At 36.2% G+C, this 26,959-nt stretch overlaps 2 protein-coding genes across 3 annotated transcripts; both read right to left on the bottom strand.

The window, feature by feature from the left end:
* Window positions 1-884: 884 nt before the first annotated feature.
* On the bottom strand, window positions 885-26,190 carry LOC134845780 (choline transporter-like protein 1). 2 transcript variants are annotated; one of them, XM_063862864.1, is made up of 15 exons: window positions 26,108-26,190; window positions 25,947-26,042; window positions 25,664-25,806; window positions 22,702-22,929; window positions 22,439-22,590; window positions 21,683-21,912; window positions 21,040-21,226; window positions 20,626-20,780; window positions 19,754-19,908; window positions 16,537-16,694; window positions 6,416-6,540; window positions 3,874-3,936; window positions 3,289-3,381; window positions 2,094-2,339; window positions 885-1,830 (listed from the first exon to the last, which is right to left on the bottom strand). In XM_063862864.1, the coding sequence occupies exons 1-15, from the start codon at window positions 26,144-26,146 to the stop codon at window positions 1,819-1,821; spliced, it is 2,082 nt and encodes a 693-aa protein (XP_063718934.1). In that variant the 5' UTR covers window positions 26,147-26,190; the 3' UTR covers window positions 885-1,818. The 2 variants fall into 2 exon arrangements, with proteins under 2 accessions (XP_063718934.1, XP_063718942.1); XM_063862872.1 differs by lacking the exon at window positions 3,874-3,936.
* Window positions 11,066-16,029, bottom strand: LOC134845799 (calaxin-like). Its single transcript, XM_063862882.1, has 3 exons — window positions 15,346-16,029; window positions 14,938-15,067; window positions 11,066-12,788 (listed from the first exon to the last, which is right to left on the bottom strand). Exons 1-3 carry the CDS (start codon window positions 15,714-15,716, stop codon window positions 12,645-12,647), a joined length of 645 nt encoding a protein of 214 aa, XP_063718952.1. The 5' UTR covers window positions 15,717-16,029; the 3' UTR covers window positions 11,066-12,644.
* Window positions 26,191-26,959: the final 769 nt, after the last annotated feature.

The following is a 26,959-nucleotide window of genomic DNA, read 5'->3' as shown; positions in this document are numbered from 1 at the left end:
CGTTCGCGAATAAAAAAAACGAAAACAAACGAATTTCTGATTCCCTGGAAACAAATGCTCCAAATCTTCTTTAATTAGTTTTGTGACGCTATTGCGTATCTGATTTTTTTCAATAGCGAAGCTTGCTTTCTTTTTAGTGCATGCTTTGAACTAATTAAAAAAAATAATTGTATGCACTAGGTCCAAGGTAATTTATGAAACAGCCAACAGACTTTCGGAAAATTGTTAAGGAACGCAAAAAAACATTGCTGTCTTGAAATTGAAAAACTTCATTTTTCAAATTTCAAAATAGAAATGCTCTTAAAGCTCTTTTACTATCAAAAAAAATCATGGTTGCCAATTTTTGAAAAAAAAAACGAACACAAACTGAGCAAAAAATCTCCAGATTTGCCCCTTTTTTAGTTAGGTTCGAAAATAGTAGCCATTTTAATACACAGCACTTGTGTAAGAAAATAAGCTTACGAAAGGAACTTGCCTACTCCAATGCAGAATGTAAGTAGTTGCTAATTAAATCTGGCAGCTTCACTAGAGTTTAATAAAATATGCTACTCGGTCGGTCTTAACCTCCATGTCAATGCTTGAAAATTAGTCAGTAGATTTCCTACTAAAAAGTCAAATTAAGACTTTTTCTCCTCGATTTTAAATTCTACTGCTAAAATTTCTAGCAATGATGACAATGACTCCAGGTGCATTTTGCGTTTAAAAACGACTACAGGCCATAGGTCTTTCCTATTCTGCGTGTGGAGCAATGAGGAGTTGCTGTAGTGAATTATATGATTAAGCGCTAAAACTTTCAATTCCATCAAGTTCGTGATTGAAAACTATCTCAGTGCCAGATAGTTAAACTAGTTGCTCTGTCATCTATATCAAAAAAACTCCAGAAATTTGCTTGATAATAATTTGAATTCATTGATAAAGGACACTCTGATTAAACTAAGTTAACATGAAACATGTACACGCAAAAAGCACTTGCAAAATCCACAAGAAAAATTCACATCTCCCTTATTGGCAATCCCAATAATGCTATCTATATTAACTATTATAGAAAAACAATCATCTAGCATTAAAACATCAAGAAAATTTCAAATATTGCTAAAAATGAACTTCACTGGCTTGAAACGTTAGCCCAGCCAAATCCCTTCTCAAAAATCAATTTTCAATTGTACTACAAACGAAAAACGCCATATAGATTAGGGCATGCCCGGGCAGTTTAGATTGATAACTATTTGATAGATTTTAATTTGTGCATGGAAAATAGATAAAATACTTTCAGCTCAATTGCAAAGCAAAATAAAAATTGTTTCTTTCATAACTTGCAGAAAAATTCATGCCGTAGAACAGTTCATGCCGTAAATTCTGAGCTGATGCTGAGCTTTGTTGGCAAAAGAATGAGTTTTCTGCAATTTGATCTTTTTAAGATTGTCAAGTCTTTTCGAATCTGGGAAAATATAATTCATTCAAAATGACAAGTACTATAATGCCTATGGTTAATGAATATCAAAATAATTGGGATGCAAAAGCAACATATTGGACTTTAAGCAAACATCAGGAGGGGAGTTTGGAACCTCTGAGGAAGGCAGCAGATGATTTGATGTGACGATATCTTTGACCAGATTAGATCGGACCAATACATACAACACTCGGTATAAAATTTAGATGATTTCACTAACAGTACAAAGTTTAGAGGTAAAGTTGTTTATGATAGAAAACAGTTTTCAATCAGTTTCACTCTGACTTCTGTATAATGTTTCAAGCATCATTTGAGCGATGACCAATCCTGACATGCAAACTCCAGTTTTTGTTCAACAGTTACTCCCGTTAAACGTTTTCCTGAAACATGTCACTCATTTAAATTATTTAAAAAATAGCCTACAATTTAACAATGAAGCTGCGCATCCGATTTCAAATCAAGAAAAGCCGAAAAGCTTCAGCTCAAACACTGCTTTGTAAATATTGAAACCCTCTGTAACGCTATATTGCATTGTAACACATCACATTCCAGAAGCAAAAATTGTGAACAAAGCAACAATTGTTTGTTTCGCAACTGGACAATTGCCTACTAGAATAAACTTGGAGTAAAATCGAAAACTCACATCTGCATTTTCCGCCCCTCCTCCTCCGCCACCCTGTTTCTCGCCCTCTCCCTGCAGTTCCACATTGTAGCTCTTCGGTTCTTTCTTCTTTCTGCTCTTCACTGTGTCGTATTGGTCTCCGGCGTCTTTCAGGTCCCGCATGAACTCCGGCTTGGCCTTGAGTGTCTTGCACTCGTGAGGAGCATCCACTGCGTCATTCTCATGAGAATCCTCACTCACACACACCAACAGAGTGTCCAGAACAAGCTAAAACACAGCCAACAGACAAATGGAAAAGCATCATCTTTTTATGTCAACACTTTTTTTTCAAAAAATTGAAAAATAGATTTTTTTATTTCACAGATATTCTTGAATTTTGAAATCCACTTTTGAACCTAAAACGTTTTTAAACTTTTAAAATCGTTCACGTTTTTAAACTTTTAAGAACACTTTCAATGATATTTTATTGAGTTCTGTTCATCTGAGTTGTTTTAGTGCCCCACATGCACACGCAGAACTTGACATTGTCTCATTCTGACAATGATCGAAACAAGAGAAACAGAGTTAAGACCCCAGAAGATTTCACAGAAGATTTTACACAGAAAGTGACTGGAAGGAACTCGCAATTGTGTTTTCCTCAAACCTCGTATGGTGTCAAATGTGCTATATTATACTGAAGCCATATTGGCCGCCATTCGGATTCAAAAAAAAAACATAAAAAGGGGTCTCAACGTCGAGAAAAATTGGTCATTTACGTTTTTCAGATAAAATGACACAAAATTACAAATGACACTATGAAAGGCATGTCTCACAATTTGATTTCACTACAGCATAAATTTTGTTTTAGCTATTATAGCCTCTCCTTCTTGCAGTGTTTCGCCTAATTCAGCCACCCTGACTAAACAAAAATAGCACGAAAATGGAAACAAATGAAATTGAACAAAAATTTAAAACGATGTTTCCGGAAAACTTTCTGATTTTTAAACGTTCCTTTACTTCAAGTATTGTGGTCGGAACAATCTGTGCTACTTGCACAGTAACCGCACTAGCCGACCATTCTTGTTCAATGTTTTCCAAACCGCGAAACTTTTCCACTCCAGCAGAAAAAACGAACCGAGCACAGTTCATGATAGGCCTCGAAATGTGAACGATTCGTCAAAATCAGTTGAAAAAGAATTGTTTGTGCAAGGAAATGTTGATATGAGGAACAACTTACGTCGAAAACTCCGAAGAAACAGGATGCGGCAAAGTATGCGAAGATGGCTGCACAAACTGCAGGCACGAAGTAGTAGTTGAGCTCCTCGTCTTCCTGAAACAACACTCGAGATACTTCAGATACACTAAGCAGTTAGGCAAAAATGAATTTGGACTGGGTTAGTTACATGGACAGTTAAATGAAACAACTAAACTAAACAGACAGACACCATTTGGTTAACAGTTATTGTATAAAAGTGCTATCACAATTACTCAACTTTAGCATTTCATAATTGCTATAGCAGACTTCCCTCCTCATTACAACATGTAACAAGGCGAAAGTTCAATGTGAAATAATGAACTAGATCCTTTAACCCATTGATTTCTAGATGGAACTCGTTGATAAGAAAACTGGCACATCGGATGAACACATTACACGTATAGTTCCAGGTGTAATTTAGTAAAAGCACAGATAGACAGGGAAAACTACTAACAAGTTATTCAAATTACAATAAAACATTAACAGGTGAGTGATGATGGAGCATTTTAATTCAACGCAATTCACGATACAAGAGGAGATAGAAGAATGAGAAGAAGACAGACGTACACAGAAAAAGCCGGTGGTGGAGGGTGCGTTGGATTGGGCGAACGAGCAAATAGCTTCGCTATTCTGAAACGAACAACACACTAAACTATTCATACAAAGTTAGAAAAGGCAACTCTCCGACCATCCTATATAACAAGAAGCATTTTTCATGCCTATCTAAAACTTGCGTCAGGCAATGTGAGCGTTTATTTGAGCTTTAGGTATTATACTTTTAGGCGCTATATCTACTAAGGCCTTCGAGATGCGCCACAACCTTTTAACATTTCAAGCAAATTAACACCGATTGCAGGCACTAAGTATAAAAATAAAAAAATGTACATATGTTTACAAAACCCTTGTCTGCCAAGGGGTTTTAAAATCTTAATATCAAGTATAAAGCTGTCATTTATGGGTAACGTGCTGTATCTGAAACTGAATTGATATTTCGATGAACGATGACAAATTTTTTTGAAAATCAAGAAGAGGTGAGCGGTGAACACAGAAAAACTAAAAACATTCTTGAAAAAAGGAAAAACTATCTTGAAAAGCGATGCAAATATTGAGTTTTGAACAAAAAGTTTGGAAAAATAGAGATAACGCTACATTTCGAACGATGACTTTTCAGCCAATCTGAAATTGAGATGGGACATTTCGGCCTAAAAAAATTGAGACAATTCAGTCGGAGATACTCAAACGAATTAACGGTTAAAGCAGAAATTGTAGAAAATAAAATACACACGGCATTGTCAAGAAACGAACGCTTGCTTTGCTGCGCTTATATTCGTCACGAATAGACCAGTATTTGCCGGTGGAATCCCTCATGCGCGAAGGACAGAATGCGCGAAAATAAAAATCAGCCAATCAGATTTCAGTAATCTAAATTTGGAAAGAAAGTAAACATTTCCAGGGACTGGAGTATTGATGTTGGCCGAATATAAAAACGGCAGAAATATACAAAATCTTCAAATTGTCATTGACCGCCGCAAAATTGGGACAAATTTTACATTTCAAGGGTTTCTTGATGAAAGAAGCAAAATATTGCTTCATTTAATTCATTTCAACTGAATGGCAATTGTTTTTTTTTTAAATTGACTTTCGGCTAATTTTGTCTTCGGTCCGTGGCCTACAATTTTTTTTCGCACATTCGGTCCTTCGCGCATAAGAAAAGCCCCCGTATTTGCGCTACTCTAGATTGAAGGTGGCGTCCCTCATGCATGAAGGACCGAATGCTTGAAATTTATTTTAGCTTACTTTCAGCCAATCAGAATTGAGTATTCAAATTCTCAAAGTAAATCGTGAAAATCTCCAAGTAAGAGAATAAATCGAGGCCATTAGCGTTAATACTGACCGATTAGATAATAAGCAGGTGAGTTTTCAAGACTCAAAAAATTCTTATGAACCCGAACTCATAAATTATGATGTTTATCTGAATAGTATTGCGGTTGTAACTCGCAATTTGTAATATTTTTGATTATTTTCCATTGATTTGAAACATTTTCTGTTAATATTGACTTCGATTTTCTGAGAAAGGCATTTAGCCAATAGGAACGCTTAGCGATTTTGATTGGTTGAAACTTTTCAAGCATTCGGTCCTTCAAGCATGAGAACCCTCCCCTAGATTGAACTCACTTCTCAAACTGAAATTGTCTCAATAAATCATACAGTGCTGATTTAAATTAACCGGACAAAACGAGCTAAGCTTAAAATTTTCTCAAATTGGGTTGAGTTTAGGTGAACGCATTTTCTCAAATTGGGTTGAGTTTAGGTGAAAGCTTATGAAGACAAAAATTGCTTAAAATTTTAGCAGAATTAATATGGTGTAATTGTTTTTCGAAATTCGGGCCCAAAATTTTACCCCAAAAATGGGTCATTTTGGCTTTTCTTAGTTGATAGAAAATTACGCCAAAAGAACCCAGTCGATCACAGACATAATAATATCAAAGTGAGCACAATACGTAGCCCAACAAACTGTAAGAAGGGTATCTTGTCCAAACCATTGTATAAGTTTATTTATTTTTGTTTGATAGACAAAAAAGGTCGTTATTACTATATAAAATACCAACTTTTTATTTAAAAACAATTTTTAAACGGTTTGCGATTTTTTTTTGGAGAATATAGCCTTCTGAAAGTTTGTTGGACTACGTAAGGGGCTCACTTTGATATAATTATGTCTGTGATCGACTGGGTACTTTTGACGTAATTTTCTATTAACTAAAAAAGCCAAAATGACCCATTTTTGGAGTAAAATTTTGGGCCCGAATTTCGCAAAACAAATTACGCCATATTAATTCTGCTAAAATTTTAAGCAAGTTTTGTCTTCATAAGCTTTCACCTAAACTCAACCCAATTTGAGAAAAACGCGTTTTAAATTCAAGTTTAACGCTTTTGTCCGGTTAATTTAAATCAGCACTGTAGCGTGAATACAAATTTGTCCAAATGTCTGAGGACGTAATTAAAGCTACTTGCTTTCAATTAGAAGTTAGCATTATTGATTTTAAACATCGATTCTAAACATCCTAAGCTCACATCTGCTTCACTAGTCACGATAGAATTAGTGACTGACCTTGAACCAGATGAGTCCTATGGCGGCCACGATGGCAGACACTCCTGCCTTGCACAGGAAGATGACGAAGGTGCCGATAGTATTCAGGGCAGCCACCCGCAACGCATTGCTAACCAGAATCACCACTGCCTAAAACAATATTCATTAGAAATTAGTCAACATACTTCCAGCCAGGGATAAGACCAACATTCGAGCGGTTCAACTCCACTAATTGACGTTTGTAATAGCCGACAATCGTTACTTTGGCTTTACCTTTTGAAGTTTTGATATAGGGGTTTGGGAGTTATGTGGGGGGGGGGGGGGTGATGCTGATGGAGAACAAGAGCCGTTATTTTCTGAGATCGAAAATTCACAAGCGACAACAAAAGTAACTACTCGTAATTAAAAACTTGCTAATTTCATTTTAATTAGATTGGCTTTTTGCAAAGATTGGTAGCTGAAATCAAGTGAGATTATGAGTCAACTCTTTCCTTCTCTTTGAGTCGCATATATCATCTTTTTTGTTCGGTACTAGTTTACTTGTTTGGTCCCGTGACAAAACTAGTTTAGATGACTGGTCTCGCCCATTTTCTACAAAGGACAGCCAGCACGGAATTTAAACCTACACCTTGGGGTTGGAAACCAAATTCGTACCCGCCAGGCTAACGAAGCCCGTTGTGACATTAATATAGAGAAATAAAAATGCTTACTGTTAGAATTAGCCGCATACTGTACCTCGTTTTTTTTAGGGACCACCGTTTTTTTGAGGGACCAAACAATTAAACTAGTACTTTCCTTTCTGCTGAATTTTTTGAATTCTGAAACTCTGAAAATTTCAGGAAAATTATAGTAATTTGACGGTATTGAAAAATATCCTCGCGTGAGACTGTTTTGGTCGAAGGAAAATGTTTCGAAACTATCTATACACACAGAGGCGAAGCTGAGCTTAGCGCCACTTGCGATACAACTAGGTCTATTAAAATGAATGAAGATAGTTGTGAAAGAACATGGCGAAAAAATAGAACGCAAAATCAGCATCGGAACAAAATTAACCAGGCGGCGACAAAGTTGAAAACACTACAGCGAAAACTCTTCCAGCCAAATTTTTAAATAAATTCAAAACTAATTGAAAATGTTTACAATCCCCTTTCCCTCGAAGCACATACAGGCAGACAAAATTTTTTTTGAGCATCTAATGAAGCAAAAAAGCCGCTATAAACAAGCCGAAACCTATCAAGCCGAAAAAAAATTCAACAAACCGAGCGGTAAAAATACAACCAATATAAAAGGTGCTCAAGGGAGCGTTAAATATGTTTTTCCTTTGAAACGACGCTAAATTCGGTCACTAAATCGTTAAACAATAGATCGAAATAATTTAAACTGAAAAAAAATTTTAAGCAAAAAAAGGAAATTCGAAGTCAAGGCAAGTAAAGTTTCAAATAGCAGGAAAAAATCAAGCAGTAAAAGCAACATTAAAAATACGCGCAGCAAAAAAAAGATTTCAAGATGTGGAAACTAAGCCGACAAAACATAAGCAGACAAACAATTGGACTACATCTATATTTAAAACAGAAAATTTCCAGTTTGAAAAAATTTCCTGGTCAGATTCCAATCCAAGACCTTTGCGTCCCAGGCATATTCGTTACCACCAGGCTGTGGGCCGCGAACGAATAAAAAATTGAATAAATTATGAAACAAGCCACCACTAGAGATGAGTCCTGTTATTTACGGGAAAAAACTCTAGTGCCAGATTGCAATAACTTTGCTTATCGCAAGGGTAATTATGAATCTCTTGTATGCTTATGTAATCATTTGTCACACTAGCCGTTGTTAAAAGCTAAGAGCCCATCTTTTTTGGGCAGTAAGAAAATCAAAGGGCTGGTCACTGTGAAACAATGATTAAATATGGTCAATTGCTAACGGATAAAAGGGAAAAAAGAAAGGTCAATTGATTTGCAGTTTTACTCATTTAACAACCTTCGATGGATATTTGTTGCTTTTAGATTTATTTAGCATGACAATTTACAAACGATAGGGCTGCTGAAAACAATTTTTTCCAACAGAAATCTGGAAGTGTCGACGAGCCGAAAACATAACCAACTTAGAGTTGGATACAGAGGCGAATCTGCAGCTCTGCAAACACGAGCGAGAAAGCGGCAAACATTCAGGAGCTTTAAAATGCACAAAAACTCTGCATGCAATAATTTGGAATGTAATAAACTAAAGACAACCACACTAACGTTGCATGTAATAAATTAGCATGTATTAAACCAAAATGCGAATAAATTTTGCATTTCAAAAACCTCGCCAAGTAAATCAAGTTGTAAGCTTTCTGATAAAGGATTTAAATTATTATACTGTTGTATGGAACAAATAGCTTTTTTCGTTCAATTGAAGAATTGAAAAACCATTAACTCTGTTAGCCTATTACTAATCAAAAGTCAAAGCACTTGGCAGTAAACTGCTAATAGAGCCAACCGTTTGAAAAGTGCCACCAAATTTGCTACTAAGGTTAGGAAAAAAAACTGCATCGTACTATTACACTACGCTAGGCTCGTGTAAAGAGAGTCAATGGACGCAAGGAAACAGAAAAAAAACTGAACACCAAACATAGAAGAGCTTCGCACCGCTTGCGATATAACAGAAAGATAGCATGACAAACTAGCAAATAGAAACTCGGACAAAATCCGCGAAGTCGAGATAAAAGAGTTTTGAATATCGAGAAAAGTTAGATCTACCAACTTATCGAGAAAAGTTAGATCTACCAAAATTTTCATTATTTTGTATCTTTGTCTTGAAAAAAGACTCCTTTTTTAAAAAAACATGACAAATAAGAAAATTCAAAGTTCCATTTGCAAAGAAACAGCGGAATAAAACGAACAATTATTGAGTTGATACCCGTTGAATAAAAAAAAAATTCAAAAAAACTAATACACTTTCAAAAAAATACAAAATAACACTAAAAATAATCAAATTCATAGGATAATTTTCCGCTCAACCAAGGATGCAACACAATGCCACTAAGCCGATTGAGCATAAACCGAACAAACAAAAAAATCGAAAAAAAAATTAAAAAACTAAACCGAGCCGGAAAATCTGCTGGAAAATCTGAAAATTAAAATATATTTTCGAAACTAGACGCTGATCATATGTTTGTGACCTTTATAATTTGCTGTTCGATAGTGGAGTTTACCTTCCTTTAAATACTTGAAATGAAATTGGAGAGGGAACAAGTTTTCCTGAAAAAAAATCACCATTATAAGAGTCTTCACTACGTTCCTTGAGTCTCAAGTGATTAAAAGAAAATAACATCAATTCAAAGCTATTTCAAATTGAAAATTATTTTGTGCTTGGTACTTTTTTCTTACCAAATTCAAAAAAAAATTAACCATAAAAATAGACGAATTAGAGAAAACTGGGTCTGTGCGTAATTTTTTTATTCGCTAGGAACTCTGAAGAAAATACACTTTCGAAACTAATTTCTTAAGTTACATGAATGAATCAACTTAAACAAGACTGCTCGTATATCAATAAAAAGCCATGAATGTTCCGACTGTCCCTTAACCCATATCGAAAGATTTTTCGGAAAAGAAAATATTCAGAAACTATATACTTTAGTCATTATCAAAGGTCCAGAGTAAAAATTTGAGTGATACGAAACTAATACGACTAATTACCTTGTCTCAGTTTAATTTGGAACAATTTTGTTGTGCGGGAAAATTCGCCACGTGTAAATAACTCGCGTTACGCTTTCAGCAATGAAGAAAATCTTCGAAAACGCATAAATTAGTCCAGAGCATGGCCAAATTGTCAAATATCTTTCGATATCATCAATAGGCTTAAAAAATCGATATCTTAAATGGGCCTTAAAAATTTCGTTTAAAACTATTTCGACCACCGAAAATTGACTGATTAAAAAAAACACACCGAGCATAAATATTCCGTTTTCTTCGAAAGTCAGAACAAAAATTAAACACATAGCAAAGCGACATGAAGAGTCTTAATTTTTTCCGCTAGTAGCATGCTATTCCCAACTGACAGTTAGAGACAATCCACTGACAGCGTAAAACATTCGAAAAAAATATATCAACGGAATATAGAGCGGAAGCGGAACGTGATTTCTTTTTAGTAAATAAGTTAAGAAGAACTTTTAAAAAAGTATCTTCACTAAGTTCATTAACACTTGTTAAAGTGTAAAGTGTAACAACATTGATGTTTAACTCTCGTTTGTGATTTGCAGTTTTAGCCAATTTCAATGTATTTTACAAAATCTGTAGCAGTGCTTGGGGTGACATGAGCCACAAACCACAATGAACTATCCGACATGTATCTGATGAAATCGATTTTCCATTTCAAATTTGACACAGAGGCGATGCAACGTTTTCACAAACACAAGCACAAACGGCAAAAACTAGCTCTCAAAGATTCCAAAAGTGAAAAAAGCAAAGAACATAGCTAACAGGCAGTTGGAAAAGAGTCAATGAATGCCAAGAAACAGAAAAAACTGACTGATTTTTAAAAAAATTCAGCTTTCGAATTTCATAGTAAAAAATATATGACTTTAAAGCTCTTTGAATTTCTAAAGCAATTAATGATTTGAAGCTGTTTGAATTTCAAGAACAACTTATGACTGACAGTTTGATAAAATCAACTCAGTGTGAGAAAACTGGATGAATAGAGGAAGTTTCTATTCCGCTTGGATATCTAAAAATTAAATTCGACTTTAATTTCGCGGCTTTTACATTTTTGCTGTTCAGTTGTGGATTTTTATTCCTTTCAACCAAGGAAATGGACTGAATATTAAAAAACTCCGACGTTAAATCGCTAAAAATCAAAATTCAACGTGAAACAAATTTAATGACTTTTTCCTGAAAAAAAATCACCAAGACCTTTATATGAGTATGAATCTTACTAAACACAGAGGCGAAGCAGCACTTCGTAAACACACGCGAGAAAACTACAAATTCATAATTAACCTCAGAAAACTACTCATCACACCATAAATTGGGTTGGATAGGAAACTAAAAGAGCCCGAAATACAATTAGTTTGGTGAATTTTGTGATCTTCGTGAAAACGAAACCTATTTTTTAAATTCAAAATCAATCACGGTGTTCTCACCAATTCACCTTTTACATTCAAAAACCAGCTGGGCTCAAGGCGCTCTTTCATTTAAAACACCGCGTCGAGACAATTCAGCCGATTTGAAATTCAATTCAAAGTATGCAGAGAATTCAGCCTAAGACAATTCAACCAATAATGGTGACCGCCGCAGTCGCGCCAACGTGTTGCGAGCTTGCCAACAGAGGTGTTGCGACCTTAAACCAAGAAATAACTCCAATTCCAATGCCTGTATATTTCTGGCTGAATTGTCTGAATTTCAAATTGGCTGAATTGTCTTTGGCCGAATTTTCTGTGCGCCTTAAAACACAATATTTCACGACAGACAATGATTTTAATTGCAGTGTCATTCGTATCAGACTCATATTTGAATTTAGGAATGAAAGCACGAGATTGGGGTTGGGGCATAGAATTGGAAAAGCACACAGTATAAAAGTCATCAGTTTTCTACGCATGTAAATTTGATTTTTTTTGGCTCTTCAATTTAACATGGTGAAAGTGACAGTGATTTTTCTTGCGAATTTTGGAGCATATGTCAATCTTTCATAGCATAGTCAATTTGACCATTTTAAATTTTTACAAACAGAACGCATGAAAACACGATCTCTAATTTCAAATGTTTTGAAAGACATGTAGCCTTAACATGACAGGTTTAGACACGCTGCTTTGATTTATAAGCATTATTTTCTGTTCAAAGTACATGGACACGAGCAAATAGATTAAACTGCCTTTAATAGCAGTAGTGTTGGTAAGATTACCAGTATAATTATTGGCAGTCGATATAGCCGTTTCAGAGAGAAGCTGCCAATTGATGACCTACTTATCCATTTCCTAAACCTAACTGTAAAAGTTGAACTGCAATTGCTGTCGGGAAAGTTAAATCAACTTCTAACTGACAGTCCTCTACATATTGACCGAGAATTTAACCAGTTCGAACTGATCATTCTATTGTTCTAACTTTGCCCCACGTTTGAATCAAAATTTACATACTATAGTTTACAAATGACAGCACATTAGTCAGAGAAATAATTTCTGCAATGAGGATCAATTTCAACGACTAAACTGCTCTATCGAAAAATGAGTGTATTTAATGAAGACAGTATTGCTTCATTGGTCTTCTTTATTGTTGCTTCATTCGTAGAACCTGCAATGTTCGAGATAGTTGAAGAAATTGTTCACTTGTCTGTTTTCTGGCAGTACTTTTCCCAGGAACTCTAGCAGCAATCTCTCCTTCTCACAAGAGGATTTGTAGTCGTCAAAGCCAACTTTCGTATCCTGCAAAAAAGTGACAGTAAAGGGCTTATATTAGCCTTATATATAGTAATATATAGTTTATATACGTAAATGGCTTAAAATGGAAAAATTTTGATCGTATTGTTTCGCCATTTTTCGAAGAAAATGACGGAATATTTGCTCATGGTTTTGTTCTCCCGACAAACTTCGACTTTTCAATAAGCAAATTTTGACAATTTTTTTTATATCACTCGAAAAGCATTGTTGTCCTGAGCTCAATTTAAAAAAAAATAATTCACCAGTGATCATTTTTCGTTAAATTAGGGTTTAAAGATAACCTATTTTGGATAATTAACGCGGAACATTTAACGTATTACCAAAGCATGAGAAAAGATAAACGGGTAAGCGAATCCATCTAAGAAATAGTTTCAAATTGGATTGAGGCATGCTCTATTGTCTATTTAATACTTTGCTAGATGCGAAATATATCACTTCGTACTTTACAAAGCGTGTGAGATGATTCCATCGAAATTAAAATACAGTAGGAACATTCAGGGCTTTGCCCTGAGACGAGCAAACTTCTATTAGAACTAAAGCAGCAAACTAAACGCCATAAAAACAAGTAAGAAAGAAATGACATTGTTAATTTCGAAAATTTCATCAATTATTCTAATTCAAATCACTCCATAAATATTAAACTAAAATCGGAACATTCAGGACTTTGCCTTGATACGAGCAGTCATGTATCAGAACTAAAAAAAAACGAACTAAACGCCATAAAAATAGAGGACAATCTGCACTTAGCAAACACAGACAAAATGGTAAAATTGAGCCTCAGAATTGCAATATATTTCATATTGCAATATATTTCACACAAAGGCGAAGCTTCAGCTTCTCAAACACAAGAGCTAAATCCGCAAAATAATCATGAGCTTGGAAACTACAAAAAAAACTTTGCATGTATTAATTTGGAATGTAATAACCTAAAGTCAACCACACTAAATTTGCATGCAATAAATTGGAAAGAGAAAAGCCAAGTTTTGCATATTTTATGCTTTTCAAAAATTTCGCGAAAAATAAACAGTTTCGCGAAAAAACTTTTGAAAAAATCTTATAATTGTACGGTCGAAAAAAAAAACAAATAGCTTTTTTTGCTGCAATCGATGAATCAAAAAGTCGATGAATCAAATCGATGAATCATTACAAGTGTTATCTCGTTACAAATGAAATGCCATAGCACATGGCATTATACTGCCAAAGCAGCCTCCTGATTCTAACTTACCACCAGAAACAGCGGTTTTATTTGCTGCTTTGGTTCGAAATTTAATTCGCATGCGCAAAAATGATTCATATTGCAAAAAATACATAATATTTTATATTCACAGGAAAAAAAACTGCAAATTAGATAATATTTTCCACTTCGAAATAGTTTAAGCACGATCCAGCTATTCTCTATAACATTCAATTTTCTTTGAAGATAACTTGACAACCTCAAGCTAAACAAAAGAAACTTGAGGAAAACAAGAAAAAACCGGAGTTTTTTGCACTCAGATAAAAAATATATTTCGAACTAATTTGATTAAGGCAAGCGATAAAACTTAGGACGGCTGTGTTCACTGCTTTCCCGTGACTAGAAAGAAAAAGATAACACGACAAAAAATTTCAAAAAGTTGTTCTACACAGAGGTGAAGCTTCAATTCGCAAAGACGGCAGAAAGCAGCTCTATTGAGTGGAATGAAAAAGTAGAAACAAGCCTCGAATTACTAAGAAATCGGATAGGCTACGGATTCGATCTGCGACCTAAATATTATGCATCTCACGCACTAACACCTCAGCCACGAACGCTTAATAACTCACAAACACTAGCCACAAGTAAAGCAGAGAACAGATGCTATGAAAATTCCCATGCTAGATCATGATTAAAGCAAAAGAGCCACCAAAAAGGTGAACACTTTTATTCGCGAGTTCGCTTAACAAAAAAGAAGGTTCGATTAATACACTACGCTGATTGCTAGAGTAAAAATTGTATATATAAAAATAGAGGATACGCACATCCTTGGATCAAACGAGTATAGGTATAATGAAGCCTTTTTAACTCAACATCGCAAAAAATTTCGCTAATGTAAAATTAAAAGGAAAAAGTAATAATTTTAAAAATTTTATCAGTGCTGTATAATAGTGCAATACTCACTTTGTCAATGTCCATTTTCTTGAGAACTGTTTCGATTAGGTCTTTCACACCCTCCTCCGGGTCATCCTCACCCAACTCCTGAGCTCCCCTATCCGCCAGACAACTCTTCAGCAGTGTAAACATCACGTCCCTGGAAAAACACTTTGCAGTAAACAAAAAAGCATTTTGGTGAAATTTTTTCAAGATGCTTACTGTAGTCACAATTGCTAAGGAAACTCAAGCAAGTTGAAGGTCAGAAAAAAGCCATAATCTACGTTGAAATAATGTTTTGAGGAAAATATATATTTTTAGTTGGTTTAAAGTTAGCCCCAACAACTCACCTTTAAATAATGAGCACAACTTAATCAACCGCTCGGAAAAAGGAAGATTTCAAACACCAGTGATAATGTAATTACAGCTAATACACACCTTGTGAGTGATCCCTCCAGTTTCATATCGTATGTCTTGAAGCAGAACTGCGACTGATCTGCAGTACTTCCCCTCAGAAAAACACTCATCCCCTTCACCCACTCATCTATAGTCAGAAACCCGTCCGAGTCAGTGTCGAACGTCTTGAACACCTGGTCCATCAAGATCGAATCGGTGAACTCAAAGTGCTCGATCAAGATATCTCTCAGCTTCATTTTATCCAACCTGTCCGTGCCTGGCTTGCAATTTGTCTGCATGAATTTGATCAGCAACTCGCATTCGTGGCTAGTCAGACTAGTCTCTTTACACAGCACCTCCGCTTTCTGATGTGCCTCACGTTTCTTCGTCGCAACAGAAACTGATCCCGGCATTTTCAATTGATACAACACTCAAATTCGACGACAATAACTAACTTATTAACCGCAATCGATAACCGATGGCCTATCTTCGTAATAATCCTGTGAGCTCAAGCTACAGCTAGAATAATGCTGGTGTTGCTAAGTATTAAACGTATGTTTTTGAATGTATTAGTTGAGTCAACGTTTAAATTAAAAAAATAAGCTATTTTATTTTTTGACCAAGTCTTACTTGAAGAGAACGTGCATAACTAAAATGAGATTTATACCACAAAATTAGAGCAATGCACAAAGACAAGTCACTCGTGGGAATGAAACAATCTCGGCGCCTCCAGTATCAACCTTAGTTTCCGACAAAAAAAAATGGAGCAATGGATTAGTTGTAGTCAAAAATAATATATGACGTCGTTGAAGACCCGAAACAATGAAAGACAATTAAGTATTATTACATAAACAAATTTAACAGCACCTGCCTAGTAAACCTTCAAACAAAGTACCTAATCAAAAGATCAAGCCTTTAAAAAGATCCAGCTCGAAAAGCTGCTGTAGAAAGCTTACTACCTTACCTCATTTCAGCCGACCTTTTCAAAATCTTGCGTCAATTAAAAAAAAAACATTCATTTGATGTTTATTTCACTTCTTAAGCTGGATCTTTGAGCAGTATCAGCCAAAAATAACTGCATTAAAACTGTGTAGAAAAACAGGACTGAGACTGAGAAGAAAAGAGGCCAAAAGTAGATATTTTCCAAAACTGAAAATTGAGCGATGCATTTCTATAACATAGGCATTTATTTGCTTTCCAAACTAGTAGAGTGGTATGTATTTGAGATGAGACTGGCCTGTTGTGCGGAAGGGCAGAATGACTTCCCGGTGAGGGCGATGACGATGTAGGCGTTCTTGTTCAGGAACTTGAGCACCTTCTCCAGACACCAGAGAAAACACTGCATGCACTTCAGAACCGCCTTGGCCGCCGCATTCTCTGTCCCCTTGAGTCTAAACCAAGATGGATGCTAGTAATTCAAACTTTTATTATTCTCTTATTAGTCAAATCAAACTTTTATTAGTAAAATTTATTATTATTCTCGCAGAAAAAAAATCCTGCATTAACTTCCTTTCAATAGTTATTTAGTGTCGAAGTGGAGCTTCGGAACAATTGCGATACAACAAACAGTATTGCAACCTAATAGACAAAAATGAATCAAAAGCTAATAGTCAAAGAAGTTATTTATAACAGAGGCGAAGCGGAGTTTAGCATCACTTGCGACGCAAAAATATATGCCAGTGGTTTTCAGATGTGAAAAATTGACAGCCAAATTTTTCAAAAATTTCGAAATTTTAAGGAGCCGCAATTGCTTATACCTACTAGAAAATTCATGCTGTGGCGACTAGGCCGACAAAAAATAAGAAAATACACACACACCAACTTTTTTCTAGAAAAAATAATTTCAAAACGAACAATTCTAGTTCGAATTCGCAACCTTGACCTCCTTAGTTCCAACGAGTCACACGCCCGGGTACTTAACAATATTCAAACTCTAGCCATCAATAAACTGATAAAAAGATATTATGCTATCATCAAAGGTAAACCAGATATATGATTGCTGCAAAAAATGCGAACAAATAGATTAGTTATTTTTATAGCGACTTGGAAGGGAAAGAACCATGCATTTTGTAATATGACACTACGCTGCACATGTGTAATAAATCAAGCCATCAGAAAAATCAGTGATTCTGTTAAACAATATTTACAGCAAAAAGGTCATGTTGCAATTCATACATTCATCAAATAGACAACATTTTCAAAAAAATCTCAAGAAACACAAAAACCGTCGTTAAATAAGCAGTCATAATCATTTTAAAAGCGGTAACTGAGCGGATAATAGGTGGGTAGACGCCAATTGAGCCAAAAACAAACTGTCACTTTTTACTGCAAAACTACTACAAAAATAAGGCAGAGAAAATTCAAAGCCTTTGTTCTTTCACTTGAACCCATTATCTCAGATTGAACCCATTATCTCACAGGACTTTTTAAGCCCAAAACTTTTTTCTCAGATTTAGAAGAAAAGTCTCCAAGAAAATTCAAAGGTTCGAAAAACCGGCTAAAACTTGGACATTTTCTGAGCCCATACTCTTTTTCTACAAAAATTAGGGCGTAATCATCTTATGAAAAGGAGAAACTAAAACGTGATCTATCGATTCAACCCTCTATCTTGGATTTGACAAAGAAATTTTAGGGAAACCATTTGCAAAGCAGTAACTGAGCAGACAAAAAGGTTGAAAGACGCCAGTTGAGCCAAAAACAAAATGTCACTTCTTAGTGCAAAACTACTACAAAAATAAGGCAGTGAAAATTCAAAGCCTTTGTTCTTTCACTTGAACCCATTATCTCAGATTGAACCCATTATCTCACAGGACTTTTTAAGCCCAAAACTTTTTTCTCAGATTTAGAAGAAAAGTCTCCAAGAAAAATCAAAGTTTCGAAAAACCGGCTAAAATTTAGACATTTTGTGACCCATACTTTTTTTCTACAAAAATTAGGGCGTAATCAGCTTATGCAAAGGAGAAACCAAAAAGTGAGCTATCGATTGAACCCAATATCTTGGATTTGACAAGGAAAATTTAGGTTAAACATGCAAATTTATTATGCTTAAACATGGGAGATCGCTGTCACTCGCATTTAAACATATAGATTCAGCCAGTAGTTTTCGAGAAGAGTGACAAAATTTCTAAAACAGTTATAATTAAAAAGAAATATATCAGAAGCCCATAGTATTACAGACTACGAAATCAAAATCGAAGCACCATGTTTGTTTTATGAAGTAGCAACCTCAGAATCAGCAGGTTAGTTTTTAACATTTTCTATGACCAATTTTGTTTTTCAAAACGCATAGCAAAGCAGCTTGCGCAGCTAAAATTCGCGAAACTGATTTTGCTTTCGGTTAAACCCTCAATCTACGATTTAGACGGGTAGTTTTTGAGAACAGTAAAAAAAATTAAAATTAACTACTAAAGTGTCAAAAAACGGGCTTGTTTAAGGCCATTCTTTTTTTTCTACCGAATTTACGGAATCGCCGTTTCAGAAAGGGAGTTCCATGGTTTGTTCTTCTGATTGCAACCGTCATCTCAAACTTGTGCATTTAATATTTGCAATTTTGTTGCTTTAAGTCGTAACAAAAGTCGCAGCAATATTTGCGATTTGGTTTGAAAAAAAAAAGAAAGTTCGTACTAGAAACACTTCGCTTCGCAAGTGTAAGCAAATAGGCCAAAAATCCCCTACTGAAACTTTTGAAGACCGTAGAACGTGAGATAAAATGAAAAGAGACTAGCCAAACGAGCAAGCACATAGACGAGCAGCCGGTTTTTCCAATGGCACCTTTTTTTTGAAAATCAGTGAAGTCGTTTTTTAGAAAAATTGAAATTTCTGCGAAAAGTGCTTGGCACAAAATTTTCAAAAGCTTGGCAAAAAAACGAAAAACAACAAATCCCATACATTGTCATAATACATGTTTTTTTTCGAACAGGACCCAACAATAGCCAAAAACAAAGCAGCAACATATGCCATGAAAATGTTTATGCTTCAATAAGTTTGAAAATGATTAAATTGAAATATACCAAAAGTCCCACCGAATGAGCACTTGTATTTGCAATCTAGGTGAGAAAAAATTCTTCATAATAATAAACTACGCTTCGTTGTGTAATAGTTCATAATTTTTTCATGAAATTAACCCAGTTTGAGAAAACTGGATCAATATGTTAACATTGTAATTTGCTAGGAAACTGATGATTAAATTCCATTTTCGAAGTTAGAAGTCGCTCATGTTTACCGTGACCTTTACACTTTTACTGTTCCATAGTAGAAACCGCCTTCCTTTTAACAAAAAATGAACTGAACTTGAAAAGAAATCACAAGTCAAACCGCGAAAAATCAAAATTAAGACGTAGATGGAACAAAAATTGCAAAGCAGTATTAGACAACACTGCGCATGTGTAATAAAGGTTATATAAAATTATACATCATTAGCAGGTACAATGTGTGGCAGCTGACTACTCACTTCTTGTCGATGTACATGAGGATCATTCTGGGTATCTTGACGAGGGTGATGATGAAGGAGCCCAATGCAATAGAGCCCATGTGGTTCTTCATCAGACACACGATGCCCTTGATGATAGGACACGACAGATTGCTCTTGTCCTCGAAGTTGTACCACTGCAATAAAAAAAAACCATTGTATTCATCGTCACGAAGACGGTGCCAATAGTAAAATCCAATAGAAATCATGAAGGCATTTCTGGTTCAACCGGTTTAAGCGTTGTGTCACTTAACCTTATCATCGCTTTAATTAAACAATTTGGAATTGATATCAGAAGCCTTGATTAAATGGTAGTTCGGAGTCAATCTTTTACACCTAACTCATGGTGGCAATTTATAAGTATCAACTCCTCTTAACTAGCCAAAAGTTGAAGCGGTTTATGACGAACTGAATGGGATCCCAAAAATTAAGCATTTCGCAACTACAAACCTCAAACTAAAGTCAATATTTTTTTCAGTAAACCTTCGCTCATTTTACTGTTCGTGCCTTTTGGTTATAATATACTCCTTTCAACTTCGATTGTATGAATATCAAGGTTGGCAGGAAACTGTTTTTATTGTTGAACCAAAATATTTAGAATGTTTTAGCAAAAAAAATGTTGCAAGACACATTTTTTGATATTGAAACAAAACGTTTAATAACTTTTTAAAAATACTTTCACACGTATTTTCTGATATTTTTGTTTATCTAATTTCCACCCGAAACTACAAAAAAATATACAAAAAAAACTAGGTGAAATTAAAAATCTAGAAAAGATATTAAGTTAAAAACATGTTTGTTTCTTGTCGGCCCTGATAAGTTATGATTTCTATGTAAATTAAATCAGGGGCTACCTTAGCAGTAGCGAATGCAATGACGAACTGGTGAGCAGCGAGGATGAACTCCATGCCCCAGATGAGGGCGACGAGCATGTACCACCAGAAGTATCTCACATACGCCTCCGCCGGCTCATACCGCACAAACAGGTGCGCCTCAATCGTTGTCTTCTCTAAACAGCAAGACACACAATATAGAAAAACACTTTTTCATAAACACTATCAACATTTACAGACATTAGATCATTGTTTTATAAGCTTTGCGGAAGTAGTTGATTAGCAAATGTATAAAGTTTGAGATGATTCGCATTAAATTCAAAGGCAACCTTTCCGATTTTCTTGACATTCACGTCTTTTTTGAGCGTTCAGAGATTGATCTCGCGTTTGATTTTTGGGAAATAACAATCTTCTAATTTAACTTAAAATGGTAACCTGCAGTGGCGACGAACACAGTGACGAACAGCCAGTAGGCAAAGAAGAGGGAGAGAACTATGAAGGTGAGCACGGGGGTGAAGAGGATGAAGGGTATGGCCTGCACTACCCTGGATGCCTCCTCGAACAACTTCACCACCACCTTCATCCGAGGGAACATCACCACCAAGATAAGAAGAACGATCGCCTTGAAAAATATACCAATGATGATTCAGCACAACAACAGAAACCATTAAAATTTGGAATGACCGTTAAAATATTTCGCCATTTCCAAGAAAATACTTGAAACAAAAAACAATCAAAACTCAAACCGCGATAAAGTAAATTTGAGCCTGAACAAATTTTAAGACTTTTCCTGAAAAAAATCATCACGACCTAAATAAGAGTCTGAACTACGTTCATCGAGTCTTAAAAATAAAGTCCATTTTTGCCACTAAAAGTCATTCACGTTCTTCAGCGCCATTTGCACTTATGTCATTGTAGAGCGTAGCGCGACTTGAATTGAATTTAAAAATCAAAATTCAAACCGCGAAAAATCAAAAAAGGAGCGTTAACAAAATTGAATTTTTACAGTAAAACCAAAGAAAAAAGCAAACAACCTAAATAGGCGTTTCACTACGTTCATGGATATTGAATAACTGACCATGACAATAGAGACTGCGATTGCGAGATAGAGGAAGTAGTCCACTTGGTTCTCCATGCTGCTCAGTCTGTCGTCCTCCGGAATCGCCTGCAACTTCTTGTACTCCATCACAAACACATACCACACAGCCGCAATCGACAGAATAGCGCCCACAATGAACAGCACTGTGGACACGTAGATCAGGAATCTCGCCAGGAACCGCACGAACAGTGTCATCAGAGCAGCGATCACTGAAACAAAGCTGCGGTTATCCATTCAATACTGAGATATAACGCTGAGATCTGATGAAGCTATGAATTTTTAGTTATGACTCCATTCATCTTAAATTTAACACAGGCTTCGCGAACTAACACAGAAAATTCCATAAATCTGCAGATTGTCCAAAAGACACAAGTTGCACACAAAAAAAAGATATAAAAAGTCGAAAAAAAACAAAAGTCATTAAAAAACTAGACGCACCAAAATTTTTGTATGTCACGTTTTAATAGGAATACCTAACACGACAACAGCAAATCTTCGAGCAGGAGCTTGATCAGTAGTTTACCTAAGAGTCGAAAAACATTTTAAACAGAGCATTTTTACCACAAACAACAAATATAACAAGGCAGACAGACAGCCCGAAAATAAGACGAGGCCGCGAAAAATTGTAACAAAAAAGTCGAAATGCGAAACTGTCATAAAAATTTCGACAAAAATTCAAATACGCTAATAATACATCATTTAAACGCTGTAGTTGAAAGAAATGATTTAACTAACCAATTGACAACAAACACATGCCAGTAATCTGCTTCCAGGAGTTCACAACGTCTGCAAAAGCGTATTCAAGCCAAGTCATCTTCTCAAAATGCGTTACCACCACTGAGAGCGCATCCTTTACGTCTGGAATGCATCGGCGAAGAATGGTATGACTGAAATGATGCTTTTAAATAACATATCAACCATGGCTATGCGCATCAGAAAAACTTACAGATATTAAAACATACAGGAATCATCTCAATTAACTCTTGTGGTTCAAGTACCTTTTGTAGATTAAACCAGGACACCTATGTAGATCCATTTGTTTCATATATTCCGCGTCGTCGTCAACTGTGAGGTTGTACTGACAATACAAGTCACTCTTCTCCACCATCTCATCTATATTATCCACAACCGTCAGATCCTCATCAGGACACTCCTCTACACACCGTGCAGTGTAGCCCAAATCATAGCCGGTAAATTCGTTTTTGAAGAGCATGAAGAACACGCTCCTGTTAAAAACAAAATATTGATTACAATCCAATACTACAATCAGGGCTGCGCAAAAATTCATTGCAATTAATTGACCTTATATTGAATTGCTAATGCAATAATTCAACATTCGAAGCTACAACCAATAATTGGACCCAATTATTGCAATAATTTTAAGAAGGAAAAAATCTAAATTGATCAAATTTCCTGGACATCAAACTAAAACATATCCCGCAGCACTGAAAAATCTTTAAATAACGTTCGCCCTAAGCTGAAGAAACTCGCAGCTGATACACTTCGAACTTTCAAGATTTTCCGTTTTTGATGTTGTTAGTTGCCCACAGAGGGCGCGTCATGCGAGCTTGGGACGAGTCTAAGGAACATCGCTACTTCAGCCGGCCGTAGCCACAGGTCTATTGGGGTCAATTCAGTCGGGTTTATGAGGCAGTTAAACAGGTGGAGGGTAGTAGGCGGACACGGACAGAGGGGAGTTTGGGGGGACATTGGGTTCTATTCTAATAAGATAGGTATTAAAAATGGGTAGTAACCGGAAGAACTTTCAGGGTGGGAGCGTCACTGATTGCATTTGTTACGTGGCTTGAATTCATTTTGAAAGTCGTTTGAAATTAATAAAATGAAGTTGCTTCGGCCAGTGTTATCGTTATAAGTGGTAAAAACGCTTCTATTAGAGATTATTTGGTCGAGTTTAACTTTAAAAATTGACTTAAAGTTAGGTTTGATTGGTCTGGGAGGGCAAGGGAACCTGAGATAGAAATGAAGGGGATATAATTGAAACAAATTCAGAAAAAAAATTGGGTGGATAGAAATCTATGGCGCAGTTGCACGGATATTAGTTAGCATTCAGTGTCAGAGATCAATGGAGCTCATCTTTGTGCACGCTCTCACAGTACGAAGAGCTGCAGTTTGGACGACCTGTAGTTTGTTCAGGGAGGTACTGCTTGCAGCGTAGGACCAAATTGGGCAGAAGAAATCGAGCATTGGCCAGATCAAAGATTTGAACGTTACAAGCAATGTTTCTTTGGATTGTCCCCAGCTCGTCCCGGAGAGATCCCTCAAGATCGATACACTGCGCGCGGTTTTTATGGCAGTTTGTTTACAATGCTCCGCAAAGATGAGGGACGGGTCGGAATACACTTGGGTCTTTTTTCGACCGGGTGAACCTAAGAGTTCATTGAGACATTTGGCTTAGAGTTGAGCTCTTTGTTGTGGGAGCTGAACTAGCTGACTAACCATTTCGAGGAAGAAAGCACTAGGTTTCGGTTCGTAAAAAACTCATGGAGCTCGTTTAAGTAATTTTTCAACTACCGGACGCCTTGACGATACTTCGGGATGCCTTAGAGGAGCCTCATGTGAAAAAAAAGGAAAGTACTGAGCCTTGAGGATCCCTATACGGGCGATCCTAGTTGCCGATAACTTATTTCAGAGTGGAGTCCAGGCTTGGCGCCCGCTAAGGTAATTTGAGAGCCATCTGACAATCTCTTCAGGTAAGCTAAAGCTAACCAGTGGTTTGACTGGAGTGCGGTGGCATATCATATCGAAGGTTTTCGACAAGTCAAGAGTGGCAAGTAATATTCGTTTTGTGGGTCTCTTTTGGTTAAAACCAACTGCTACAAAAAATCGTTTGTAGACTGGGCTGCAGTAATTGTGTGGAAAGGTCTCAAACCGTGTTGGAAGGGGGGCTTTTGATAGATGAGCGGCGAGTTTGAGATGCAGCAGGGCTGCTTCATAAGTGTAAACACTGGATTGAGAATCGCTACCAGACTATAAGATTCTGATGATTTAAAATGTTTATTGGGTTTGGGTAGAGGAACAACTAGCCTTTTTCTAGACTTCGGGAATTACATTATAAGCTAGGGAGAGACCAAAAGCATGAGAAAGAAACTAAATTGTAATTTGCCCTAAATATGATACTGGAACAGTCATGACCTAGCCCTCTGGAGGGTTTAGCGGACTTGATGACTGTTGTCGTATCTATTAGATAGAATTTAACTTGATTTTCTTGGCTAAATTATAAAAAATTTCGTTAACTTCTCTCTTCTCCTTGTTTGATTGATGTTTTCTTAAATGTGTATTTTAGATATTAAAAGCGTTTGAAAATGTCTCTGGCTGTAAAAACTTTTGTGCCATTAATAAAATGATTGGGCGGTTTCCTGTCACAGAATTCGCTCCGTTTATGGAGCGAACCACTTTCCAGATTTTGCTTGAATCCGTGCGGTGACTGAACCTCTGGAGGAAGTCTCGCCAATAATTTTCTTTGCTCTTACCAGGGACCCAAGAAACATCTGGACCCTTTCTGTTTTTGTTACGCAGCAGTGGCAAAAGTCATCTTTACCGACAGTTTCTATTTCTTCCGCATCTACTACTAAGCGGCGCATCTTTGTCTTTGATGCCGTGGTGACCTTTGAGATGAATGTAAAGGTTTGACTATCCATCTCCTTTCTCTTGTAATTTTTTTCCTCACTGGCATATCCATTGATCTTTCACTTCTGCTTTTTCCAAAAATTTCTTCCAAACTTCCAAATTTGAACAAAAATTTCTTCCACACTTGTACTTTCTGAACCACCAGGTATTGCAAAGAATTGGCAAGTGCCAATGCAATATTACTTACCGAAATCAAGTATCAATGATTGTTTTCTCTATTGCAATGAAATGTTTATTCAATAACTTATTGCCCAGCCCTGACTACAACTGAATATCCTCAATTAATCAATAAGGAAAGTTAAAGATTCTAACGGTCGTTTCGTCATATCTTGTCCGGAAAGTGGGGCACCGGCTATTTTCTCATTTTCCACACCGCATATATTTCCGTAATCATCAAAACCATACACCAGGCGTCTCCAATCGCCTTGTTTATGTGAAATCAGGCCGATAACTACCTAAAACCACATTTCATTTGACATCTTTGATCTGTTTGTTTCAAATTTCTGAGTAATCTATATTTCAAATGATTTAAATCTACATGGTTAAGCTGTTGTTGTGAAAAAAAAATCATTGACTCATGCTTTAACATTTTTACCGTGCCAGCCATAAAAAGAACGAGTAGAATCAAGAACAGGACATCTGTGCAGGATCGTTTTGTCGCCCTTTTGAATGTAGCCCGATCAATATGGCCCTAAATGTATCTCCGAAATAAAAAGAATTCAGTAATTTTGTAAGTCAGATTTCAGTTCAACTCACGTCTGTGAAGCATTCACAGCAGCAACTTAGGAATCCCATTGTCTGGAAGTTAGCAAATTATTTATCTGAAACATAACACTTTATTTGCCAGTTAAAAAAATCTTCATGTGTAGGCAATACTGTTTCATTTCAATTATGGTCATTAATGCTGAGTCCGCTTCAAGTTGGTGTTGGTGTCCGCAATGGAGCAGAAGCAGCGGCACATGCAGCTAGAATTTTTCTGAAGACAGCGGAAGATGACGAAGTTTTTCTCAAAATCGATTTTAAAAATGCATTCAGCACAGTTCGCCCTGATGTTATTCTAGAAACTGTCCCCAAAAACTACCAGAACTATTGCCGCCGTTTGCTATAACTTGTTACGCCAGGTCAAGCTACTTGTTGTACGGCTCTGATTTTATCAAGTCCGAAGAAGGGTTTCAGCAAGGAGATCCAACTGCTTCGCTGTTGTTTTGCATTTGCATCCATCCTTTGCTTGAGAACATGAAAGCCAGGTTTGAGGTTGCGTAATCAGAAGGTCAAAAGTATCAGAGTAAACGAGGTTACAGTCAGGAGTCCCTTCATCACGTATTCCAGTCAAAATCCTTGAAATTTTCTAGATATGGAATGATAATGATAAAAGAAGATGTCCTTTTCAAGTCCTTTTCAATTAAAATCGATTTCAAGTTTTGAAGTCCTTTTCAATTAAAATCGATACGGTTTAGGTTGCCGTTTGCTATAACTTGACAATATTTCTGGAGATCATTTCTCGAACTTGCTTGAAGATCTTGTCAATATCGAAGATTCCGCTAAAAAGATCGGACTATGCCTCAATGACGATAAATGCGAAGTTACTGTTTTTGGCCCTAACCAAGA

Source organism: Symsagittifera roscoffensis, chromosome 1, assembly GCF_963678635.1.
Source record: "Symsagittifera roscoffensis chromosome 1, txSymRosc1.1, whole genome shotgun sequence".
NCBI lineage: Eukaryota > Metazoa > Xenacoelomorpha > Acoela > Convolutidae > Symsagittifera > Symsagittifera roscoffensis.
This window is presented reverse-complemented; position numbering and strand designations above follow the sequence as displayed.